Raw genomic sequence first — 10,393 nt, 5'->3', positions numbered from 1 at the left:
ACGCTGGGTGCTGTCCGGCCCCCCCACCCCCACCCTTGGCTGTGGGGTGGATGGGCAATGGTCCTGGGTAGCTGGGCCCAAACAACCTACCCTTCCACCACTGGAGGTCCCACCAGGCTATTAAAGGTGAATGTTACTGCATGGCCTCTGCCTCTTCCTTCTGTGGGGTGGGAGGGATGGGTAAGGTCCATCAGCAGTTATGATGGAACCGATGGAAGATGTTGGATTGCCCCACAACTAACTACGGGCTGCAGGTGCCTGGGGCAGCCGTGGGTTGGGTGGGACTGCACTTGAGAAGCAAGCAAGGACAGACAGAATCCACTGATCTCATCATAAGAGAACCGACGAGTCATCTTCAGGCTTGCCCCATTATGCCATGTGCAGGACCATGGATCTGGCCCCTGTCCAGCACAGCTCGAGGCCACAAGCCACAGTCCTTAAATGGACTGTGCTCTAAAACGGGTGGGATGCAGCCCTCCAGAGTAGGCCACAGCGCGCATAAAGTGCTCCACTCCCTCTGGAGGCCTGGCCAAGCTTGTTAGGGCGGAACTCCGATCTTCCGCAGAGGTGCGGGATCCTTCGCGCGTGCGCTAAGGAGCTGGCTGTGCGCGTGCGTTCTGCCGTCTCCCAGCATTCCGGGAGTGGGTGGGTCGTGTGACGTCAGATCGTATAATCCGGAAACGGAGGCCGCGACTGCAGTGGCTACCGAACTGAGGCCTTCTTTGGTGGGGGCGCCAGGCAGCGGAGAGATAGGGGGCGTGACCCGGAAACGGAAGTAAGACCCCGTCTCAGCTCCGGTGAGTGGCCCCTGCTGGGCTGCAGGTCCCAGTTGGGTGGCGGCGTAGGGAGGGGGTTTCTCGGCTGAGGCATCGGATGCCACGCCCTCCGCCCGACCCTGTCCTCAATATCAGGGTCCCGGAGTCTGCCTGCCTTCGGTACTCAGGCTCCCCGACACCCCCAGACCCTGTCCTCGGGGTGCAGTGTGCCTCAGTGTCTACGGTCTCCTTCCCCAGAGCCAAGCGCACGGCCCATCATAGACCCCCCCCCACTTCCACCCTGTTGGCATTCAGAGCACACCCCATCCTGTCCTCCCTTACCGGGAGTCCCAGCAATTGCCCTCTCCGCACTACTGAGTCCCAAATACTCCAGGGTGCCCACTCACGTCTGAGTCTCTGGTATACTCCAGGACACATCCTTAGGTCTGAAAAGAGCCCCCTACCACCTATGGGACAAGGTAATGGGAGCCAGAAAAGTGGTTAACTTTAACTTCTGGCTGTCCACTTTTGCCCCTCTGGGCCTCTCATTTCATACTGTCCCCAGCCCCAGCCCAACTATTTGACCCTGTTCTGACTTACTGTCCTGGGCCCCATCCCCTACAGCTAGGTGTGACATCTGTCCCAGGGCTGGCTGTGGAGTCCTACCACCATGGACCTGTTGTTTGGGCGCCGGAAGACGCCAGAAGAACTCCTGCGACAGAACCAGCGGGCCCTGAACCGAGCCATGAGGGAGCTGGACCGGGAGCGACAGAAGCTAGAAACCCAGGAAAAGAAAATCATTGCGGACATCAAAAAGATGGCCAAGCAGGGCCAGATGGTAAGTGTCAAGTGGTCAGGGGCAGGGACACAGGGCAAGGTGCCATCTCCACCACTGTTGTGATGAAGAAACACTGAAAGATAAGTTCTTGAAGAATGCAAAGTGAAGGCTAAACAGGGATGCCTAATTTGTGGGCTTAGAAAGGATCCTTTCACAGAATAGTGAGCCTGCAGGAGAGCTAGTCTCCATCAAGCAGACAGTAGCGAATGTTAGCATAGTAAACAGCAGCCAGTGAGCTAAGTGAACATGGGCCAGACCATTCAGGGTAATGTGGGACCACAGTGGTGCTGAGCTGGATGATTGACAAGAATTAGCAAACCCTGTCAGAAAAGCCAGAAGGCCCAGGACAGGGAGATGGGCATAAGAACACCAAAAAGGGGGCAAAGCCTTTTGTGGGTGATTTGGGCCCCAACAGTTGGTCAGAGGTACCATTTGCTGAAAGGTACAGGGAGCATGTGGGTAGGGAATAAAAACTGGATTTGCCAGGCTGGTGGGGCATGCCTTTAATCCCAGCACTCGGGAGACAGAGGCAGGCAATCTCTGTGAGTTCAAGGCCAGCCTGGGCTACATAGTGAGTTCTAGACCAGCAGGGGCTACAGGGAGACCCTGTCTCAAAAAGACCAAAAAAAAAAAAGAAAAAAGCCAGGACCTTGGATTTATGATTCTAGATACAGTCACAGTAGAAGCATCAGGATGGTTTGTTTTGGGGTTTTTCAGTATTAGGGATTGGACTTCAGGAGTCTGTGTGTGTAAAGCTCTACCACTGAGCTACATTCCCAGCCTAAGGCAGAACCTTTGTGTTGCCTAGAAGTCAAAACTTAGAAAACATTGTGGAAGTCCAAGAAAGTGACTCTGGACATGGAAGGGGATAGAGCAGTAAGGATTAGCCTCCAGCATACGATGATCAGAAAGAGGCCCACATTTGGGGCTGGAGATACAGCTCAGCTATCTGGCTAAGAGCACTGGCTGCTCTTGCAGAGGATCCGTGTTTGATTCCCAGCACCCACATGGTGGCTAATAACCATCCATAATGCCCAGTTCCAGGGTATCTGACACCCTCTTCTGACCTCCTCAGGTATTGCACATGGGTGCACTTATATGCAGGCAGTACTCATACACATATTTAAAAGGCCCACACCAGTAATCTAGGAAGACTGAGGCAGAATTGCGACTTAAAGGCTAGCCTGGACTACATAGGTGGCTGGAGAGTAATGTCCCTGAGTGGAGTGATCACTCGATCACTGGGGTTGGAGTTCACTTCCACCAAGATATTGGAGACCACAGCAGGAATGGAGCATAACCTCACAGCTTCATCCTTTGTAATTCTTGTCCACCCTGCAGGATGCTGTACGCATCATGGCAAAAGACCTGGTGCGCACTCGGAGATATGTGCGCAAGTTTGTGTTGATGCGGGCCAATATCCAGGCTGTGTCCCTCAAGATACAGACTCTGAAATCCAACAACTCAATGGCACAAGCCATGAAGGGTGTTACAAAGGCCATGGGCACCATGAACAGACAGGTGCGCTTCTCCCCACCCTTGTCATCCTCATTGACCCTTGGCAGCACATTTACCACTCCCCTCCCCTTCCAGCTGAAATTACCCCAAATCCAGAAGATCATGATGGAGTTTGAACGACAGGCAGAGATCATGGACATGAAGGAAGAGATGATGAACGATGCCATTGATGATGCCATGGGTGATGAAGATGATGAAGAGGAGAGGTGTGGGAATAGGAAAGTGGGGGTGGTTTCAAGGCCCCCACCCACTCATGGCTCACAGGGTTCCTCCTCTTTCCTAGTGATGCTGTTGTATCCCAGGTTCTGGATGAGCTGGGACTGAGCCTGACTGACGAGCTATCAAGTGAGTATCCAAACCCATTTTATTATCCACCCAAGAGTCCAGCCGCAGCCCTTTCCTGATCTGTGGCCTAACCCTCTACTCTGCAGACCTCCCCTCCACTGGGGGCTCACTCAGTGTGGCTGCTGGTGGAAAGAAAGCTGAAGCCACAGCCTCAGCTCTGGCTGATGCTGATGCAGACTTGGAAGAAAGGCTCAAGAACCTGCGCAGGGATTGAACAGCCCCCCTGCATGGGGCTGGATGCCAAGGGTCTTGCCTTGTCTCTCCTGTAATAAAGAAACTTGGACAGCCTTTGTGACTACCCCCCTGTAATAAATTTAAGTACTAATTTCCAAATGTGTGACTGGCCTTGTGAGGCCAGACACGGTCTGAGAGTTAACTCCACCGTGGCTGGCTGGGGCTTAGGACAGTAGGCAAGATGGCCACACATGAAATGTGTAAAGTGAGGACTAATCAGGTGTTGGCCCTGCTCCACTGCAACTCAGCCCAATTCCAAGATCTTCTGGGACAGGCCAACCAGATAGCTCTTTTTAAGCCAGTCATCCAAACGGGATGGTGGCATCCGGGTAATGCAAGCCTCCATCTTCCACAAGGTTTGACCTGTGATAGCCTAATATAATCTACACAACAGATGGTTATCAGCCCAACTTGGGGAGCCAAGATACAGGTCAATAACAACTGGCTCTCAGGATTCCAAATGGGGATAAGTCTCAGCACAGAAACCAGTTCAGAATAATACCTATCTACTGAGTAACTCCAGCCATGAGGTCACTGGCTATCTGGTGCACTTGAGGACTCACCCCACTGCCCAGGTCTGACCATGGCCAACACTGATAGGTCTCCAGTACGCAAATCCTTCACAGTAAATGGCCCCCTTCCCAAACCAGGGGCCAGGTGAGGTCCCAGAGAACATCATTCCCCATTCCTCCCAGAGGAAAAGGTCCCTAGGGGCCATCATTGTTTAACATTGATAGACAGGTACCAGACAGAGCCTAAATCCCCAGGATCACAGTACCCCAACAGAGGCCTGAGCCACTGGTGAAGTTTTTATTAAATCCACAGAAGTAAAAACCATTTTGTGAGAAGGGACTGAGGGATGGGGCCACCAGGGAGGAGTCAGGCCACCAGGGGAAAGAAGAGGGCACATGGGGTTGAAAGATAGACCAGAGCTGGGCCGGCCAGGACACAGGAGCCCAAGCTTCAGGGACCATCACCAGGGCCACCCGACAGCTCCTGAGAACTTAGGCCAGCACTGGGCAGGTTCAGTGGTGGGGGCTCCACCAGCACAGCAGAGAACTTGGTATCACCAAAGGCATCATTCATGCGCGTCTCAAAGAAGCGCTGCAGGCCGATGATGGACTGCACATCTGCCTTGTCCTGGAATCAAGTACAGTAGGTGAGTAGGTGGGTCCTGACTTTTCTTCCCCTACTGCTTCCTCCCCTTCATTCCACAGGCTCACCTCAGTCAGCTTGTTGAACTGTTTGAACATGCGGCCCACGTCTTGGGCAAACTCCTGAGGGGAGCTGTATGGGGGTGACAGCTTCTCTTGGAGGCGGGCACGTATCAGGGTCAGGTCCAGGGTGCCACCGGGCTGATCCTACAAGGAGAGACAGCACCGGCATTGAAAATGAGGCTGGCATCCAGCACCTCCCTGGTCAACCCCAATCACCCATTCTAGGGCTCACCAGGGAGAAGGTAGAGTCAGTCGCCAACTGGTGCAGGGGGCGGCAGGGTTCATGGCAGAACAGGGCCAGCAGGACGCGCTCACATTTCTAGACAGTACAAGAGATGTCAGGGCTGTAGCGTGGAGGAGGGCTACAGCTACTGGGCCACCCAACACCTGCACTCAGCCCTCACCCGCTGGTTGGCTGGAGAGAGCTTAGCCACCACGCCAGTACTGTCCGCCCCATCCAGGCTAAGGCTTCCATCTTCCTCCTTTAGGTCAGGGAGCACGTGGCAAAGTGAGCAGCTCCACTCTTCCCTAGGGTGAAAGGAAAGAATCTAAAAGATGGTAACCCAGTCCCCCATACCCGTCTGACCCCATCCAGCCTCAAACGCACCCTGGCACATCCTGCAGGGCAGGCAGGTGGCAATCCAGGTGGAAACAAAACTCGCACTGGTTACACATGACCAGGTCACCTGGCTTCTGGCAGACACGGCAGATAGTGGCACTATCATCCAGGGTACCTGGGCCACCCACTGGGGCTGAGGTACCCTCAGGAGCCACCACTTCCAGGCCTGAGCTGGTGCTGCCACTAGGTGAAGCCAGGCGGGGGCCCTCAGCACCAGGACCTTCACCCAGAGCCATCAACACAGGTTTGGTCTCAGGGCCCTCAGTAGCAGTAGGGGCCCCAATGGCAGCCTCCGTCTCTTCTTCCTACAAGATAATTAGAAGCATTCAAGAGTGCATATCTGGGTGAGAGGAGCCACTCTCCAATCAGTACTACACAAGACAGGCTCACCTTGACAATAGCCATGCCAGGAAGGGGTGGGGCACCGGGGGCTCCTGGGGGAACAGTCCCAGCCTGACCAGCAGCTGCAGCAGCAGCCCCACGCTCAATAACAATGAGGTTGTAGTCCTCAGTGGTGCTGCCTGGGAAGACCTTGAAAACTGGTGGCTGGCTATCAGCAGTCAGATCCAGATCCAGGCGTTCAAGACTCACACGTGGCACCTTTCGCATGAGACCACTCACCTCTCCCTCACCTGAGCGGGCCCTATAGGGGTAAACTGTCATGAGCATCTATGCATCCATCCCTGTTCTCACCCACCTACTACCAGAGGGCTGCCACTGTACTCACCTCTTCATGCCTGACACATGGGGCTCTGCACTTGAGTAGGGATCATCTGCTCAGAAGACAGAGAATGTGGCAGAGAGGGCAGACGAAATGTACTCACCAGGGCCTGTCCAATCTCCCAGGTAAAACCACTTACCTGACCCAAAGCCATACCCCTCCTGTACCTCCATGGGCTATATAGACAAAACAGCATGTGAACATTAGTGGGGCAGGAACTCCTTGAGACCCTGGGGCCATGCCCCACCCTGGTTCCTTTCCTCTCCCCACCAGCTTACCTGGCTACTGCCAGAGCCTTGCTTGCTCAAAGGTCCTGGGGCTCTTGGAGGAGCCATGGGCCCAGGACCTGTGGAGTTACTACCAGGACGCTCGGCCACAATCTTGCCTGGAAAAAAATCCAGAAAAATCGAAGTAAATGCAGTACCTATGTTGCTATGCAGGTAGCACAAAAGCAAAGGACTGGGACCTACCGAAGGCCTCGGCACTCTTGGTCCAGGCATTGAGGTCCCACTGAAACTTCATCTCACCATGTGGTTCCACAGGATCCACAATCATTTTGAGGGCACGATGCAGCTGGAAATAGATCTAGTGGGGCAAAAAGGTAGGGGTGTGAACATGATGGCAACTAATAGGGTTCCAGGGCACTGAGGGGCCACCTGTATGAAGCCCACCACCACACACCAGCTTCTTGGAAAGCAGGAGGGCCGTGTTGTTATCACTCTCTAGAGCCCAAGAGGCAAAGCGCAAGATGTGCTCCTGATGCTTCTGGATCTTGGTCATTGTCCAGTGCTGGCGTTCCAGACGCTCCTGCTGCCCCTCAGTCACCTTCTGCAGGGCAAGAGAAACCAGGTCAGTAAGGAAGGCAGGAGGGGAAAGATCTTCCTCCATCCTGGATGGCATCAGCAGAAGTTGCCCAACACCCTCCCACCTGTGTAAAATTTACCTGGGCATCATTGACCAGAACTCGGCCCCGCTTATTCAGCTCCTTCATGATCTGCAGAATGGCCATCTTGACATCTACCTGCACACGCTTCTGTACATCAGACACCTGGCGGATCCTAGCAGACAAGACAAGTCAGGCTAGGAAATCTTCCCCTGGGACCCCCTTAGCCCTGGCACCCGCACTTACGAGCTGCGAACCTCCTTGGTGTTCTTCTGCAGTGTGGCATGCTTATCCCCAAGGCGTTTCACCAGTGAAGCCAGCAGCTTACGTTGGTTCCTCACTGCATCCTCTAGGAACTGGTACCTAAGAAGAACAGATGAAGTAAGCTTGCATGCCAACCCAGCAAAGGATGGCATCCACCTACCCACTGTGCCTTGAGACTCACTGGTGGTCCTTGTGGGCGTTAAGCTGGCAGTCGCGGCAGGTCAGAGTGTCACAGCTCTCACAAAACAGCACAAGGGGTTCATGCTTGTGCACATTACAATAGACAGTGCGCTCACCATCTCGAGTCTTGGCAGGACCTGGAAAATAGCAACCATGCAGCTAGATCTTGCCCTTAACCATCTCCACCCCAAGCAGCAGTCAAAAACCCTTGTGACTCTATTTCTTGTTCATCCCACAACTTTGGCCCACCTATTAAGAGGAAAGAATCAACAGAGCTATCAGGAACATACCACACTTCTTTAAACTTACACCAGGAACATTGTAAAGAATAAATCAAGTCTATGCAAAGGAAATCCCCTTACTATTGAGACAGGATCTTCCTGAAGCCCCAGCCTAGGCTGGAATTTACTATGTAAAGAGGCTGGCCTCTAGCCCACAGATCCACCTACCTGTCTCCAAATGCTGGAATGAAAGGCATACTACACCACTATGCCCAGATCTATTTCCTAGAATTTTGTCCAGGTGACTACACTTCAGCACCTACAAAGCTGAGGGTGGCATATCACAAGTTCAAGACAAACTTGAACTTAACTACAGTGAATTAAAGGCTGGATTTGGCTTTATAGTTTAAAAAAAAAAGGGGGGGGTGTTGTGGTGCACACCTATTAATCCTAGGACTCAGGAGACAGAGGCAGGTAATCTCTGAATTTGAAGTCAGCTAGGGACAGAGTAAGACCCTATCTCAAAAAAGGAAGTTGTGGTGGTTCATGCCTATGATCCCAGTAGGGCAAAAAGAGAAGCCTAATTTACACGCTGAGTTCCAGAGCAGTCACGGTTATTATACAGTAAGGCTGTCTCCCCCAAAATGCCAGACAGAGTCACAAGTGCCTGCAATCCCAGGCCTTGGCATATATGGAAGCAGGAATTCAGGCCTGCTGAGGCTACAGTAAGCACAGGTCTTACTAAAGACTGGGTGTGGTGGTCTAGGCCTTTTAATCTCAGCATTGGGGAGGCAGAAACAGGCTGATCTTTTTAGGGAGACCCTGTTCCCACTCCACCACCCAAAAGTGACTGGGCATGTCAGTCCCTTCCTTTCCTGCCCAATGCTAATCCAGTTCAAGTCCAAACTGTTATTACTGAAGCACAGATCAGCTAGGCCTCAGCTTCTTTCATGTCCCCCAACCCTGGCACCCTGATCTGCCTAGAACTGCTCGAAGACAGAACCTGCGGATCCCTTATCACTCCTGGCTAGTCACCCTCTATCCTCCATTACTATCTTCATACCAGTGGTGTGTCATCTGGGCCTGGAAGAAACCATGCTATCACATGATGAGGATGTCTGGAACAAACCAAGACTTACTCCACACCAAAGCCACCATATACCCCTAAAAACCTGGACATGCCCACTTGACCATTAGTTAGGATGTTGCAGAGGCTCGCCCTTTTTGGAACCCTCACTTTTCCCAGCAGTCAAAGGCCAGGTGCCAGGGAATTCCCAAATCTCAAAGTCCAATATTGCTTCCCATTAGTTGCATAGGCTGAGTTGCCCATCACCAGGACCAGGACCTGGACCAGGACCCCTCTGAGGCCTGGCTTCCTTCAATCTTCTGTACCCACTGCAGCAGTCAGAAATCCTAAGCACTCCCTGACTGTGGCCTTTTTGCTCCCACCTAGACACCCAGAGTGTGCAGAGCAGAACCCAGGCATCCCAGTCTTAGGAGTTTTGCCCTCAGGCCCTCCAGGTGCCTAAAGAACCACCCAGTCCCACCCACTAAATGCAAATATGCATTATAAGAAACTAAGATAACTTCCACCCTCACATACCAGTGGAGCGCACAGTGTGGTCCTTGGTGTACTTCACCCGCTGGTGGGCCTCCACGCAGGTCTCACACAGTGGCTCAGAGCACTCCACACAATAGCTGGTGGCTGGGGCGTTATCCTCACAGCTAGTGCAGCACTGTCAAAGAAAGGCAAGGTCACAACAGGCAGAAAAAGCAACCTAAAATTAACACAATGTCCTGAAATCCGAACGGCCCTCCCAAAGACTTGAGAGTTGACACAGAAAGGAACCACTGAGGCGTCTACAGGCAGATGCCCCGTCCCCATGGGCAAGATGTCCTACAGGACACACCTGGTTGGCATCCTGAGAGTCAGAGGAAGCCTTGCTGCCACTATCACGCATGAAGTAATTCTCCACGATGTCTTTGGAGAAGCACTGTTGCTTGCACACTGGGCAGTCCACCACTGCTGAGACAGGGACGCGTGAAAACACTAAGCTGTACCCCCAATGGTCCTACTGGACCAGACTCCCTCTGCCATTCCTGGGCATTCATTTTCCTCGGACTTAAATCCGACATGGTCTAGCTCAGGGTCCATGCAGAGGCCAAGAATCCGCTCCCCTTGCACCACCGCCAGGCCCAAACCCTGTCCGGAGGGTCTTCCCCCCACCCCCAGACACTCGCACAGGCGCAGTCCCGAGTCCCGGCTGCAGGGAGGGGGAGGGGCGCCCGGCCACCCAGGACTCACCCGAGCCGTCGCCTGCAGCGCCGCCATCCCCCGAACTGTTGGCCGCGGCCGGTGCAGCGGGCCCCAGGCAGGCACTACAGGCCGAATGCAAGCAGGGGAGCAGCCGCGGCTCTCTCTCGGGGCGCAAGCGCTCGCGACACACGCCGCAGTGTTCCAGCAGCTCCTGCGCCTCGCCACCGCCCCCCGCGGGCGACGACGCCGAAGCCGAGGCCGCCGCCGACCCTGCAGCGGAAGACGCAGCCGGGCGCTTCTCGCTGCCCGCCGGACCCTCACCCGAACCCGGGCTGCCGGAT

The 10,393-nt window shown here is 53.9% G+C and overlaps 2 protein-coding genes across 5 annotated transcripts; one reads left to right on the top strand and one right to left on the bottom strand.

Moving 5' to 3' along the window:
- The first annotated feature begins 652 nt into the window (after nucleotides 1-652).
- Nucleotides 653-3,783, top strand: Chmp2a (charged multivesicular body protein 2A). Of its 4 annotated transcripts, none has more exons than XM_008822788.3 (6): nucleotides 653-797; nucleotides 1,380-1,593; nucleotides 2,935-3,114; nucleotides 3,187-3,317; nucleotides 3,395-3,456; nucleotides 3,543-3,783. In XM_008822788.3, exons 2-6 carry the CDS (start codon nucleotides 1,426-1,428, stop codon nucleotides 3,668-3,670), a joined length of 669 nt encoding a protein of 222 aa, XP_008821010.1. In that variant the 5' UTR covers nucleotides 653-797; nucleotides 1,380-1,425; the 3' UTR covers nucleotides 3,671-3,783. The 4 variants fall into 4 exon arrangements, with proteins under 4 accessions (XP_008821010.1, XP_008821012.1, XP_008821011.1 ...); XM_008822790.3 differs by having other exon boundaries at nucleotides 662-797; nucleotides 1,402-1,593; nucleotides 3,543-3,683; XM_008822789.3 differs by lacking the exon at nucleotides 653-797 and adding an exon at nucleotides 814-935 and having other exon boundaries at nucleotides 3,543-3,683.
- A 663-nt stretch (nucleotides 3,784-4,446) lies between these two features.
- Nucleotides 4,447-10,392, bottom strand: Trim28 (tripartite motif containing 28; the record flags this gene model as incomplete). The annotated part of the gene is made up of 17 exons (XM_008822824.2): nucleotides 4,447-4,830; nucleotides 4,914-5,051; nucleotides 5,140-5,226; nucleotides 5,312-5,435; nucleotides 5,515-5,831; nucleotides 5,917-6,169; nucleotides 6,254-6,299; nucleotides 6,387-6,423; nucleotides 6,526-6,632; nucleotides 6,718-6,832; nucleotides 6,929-7,075; nucleotides 7,191-7,305; nucleotides 7,377-7,493; nucleotides 7,576-7,711; nucleotides 9,399-9,531; nucleotides 9,706-9,818; nucleotides 10,101-10,392. Coding segments are annotated over 17 exons (2,454 nt in total), but the record flags the coding sequence as incomplete, so codon positions are not given.
- Nucleotide 10,393: the final 1 nt, after the last annotated feature.

Source organism: Nannospalax galili, unplaced genomic scaffold, assembly GCF_000622305.1.
Source record: "Nannospalax galili isolate Female #2095 unplaced genomic scaffold, S.galili_v1.0 scaffold649, whole genome shotgun sequence".
Taxonomy (NCBI): Eukaryota; Metazoa; Chordata; class Mammalia; order Rodentia; family Spalacidae; genus Nannospalax; species Nannospalax galili.
The sequence above is the reverse complement of the archived record's forward strand: the minus strand, read 5'-3'. Positions and strand labels throughout refer to the sequence as shown.

Coding starts and splice junctions, on each gene's coding strand:
- Chmp2a (XM_008822788.3), top strand. CDS start 1,426: ATGGACCTGTTGTTTGGGCGCCGGAAGACGCCAGAAGAACTCCTGCGA. Junction 3,318..3,394: donor GAAGATGATGAAGAGGAGAG/GTGTGGGAATAG, acceptor CCTCTTTCCTAG/TGATGCTGTTGTATCCCAGG. Junction 3,457..3,542: donor CCTGACTGACGAGCTATCAA/GTGAGTATCCAA, acceptor TCTACTCTGCAG/ACCTCCCCTCCACTGGGGGC.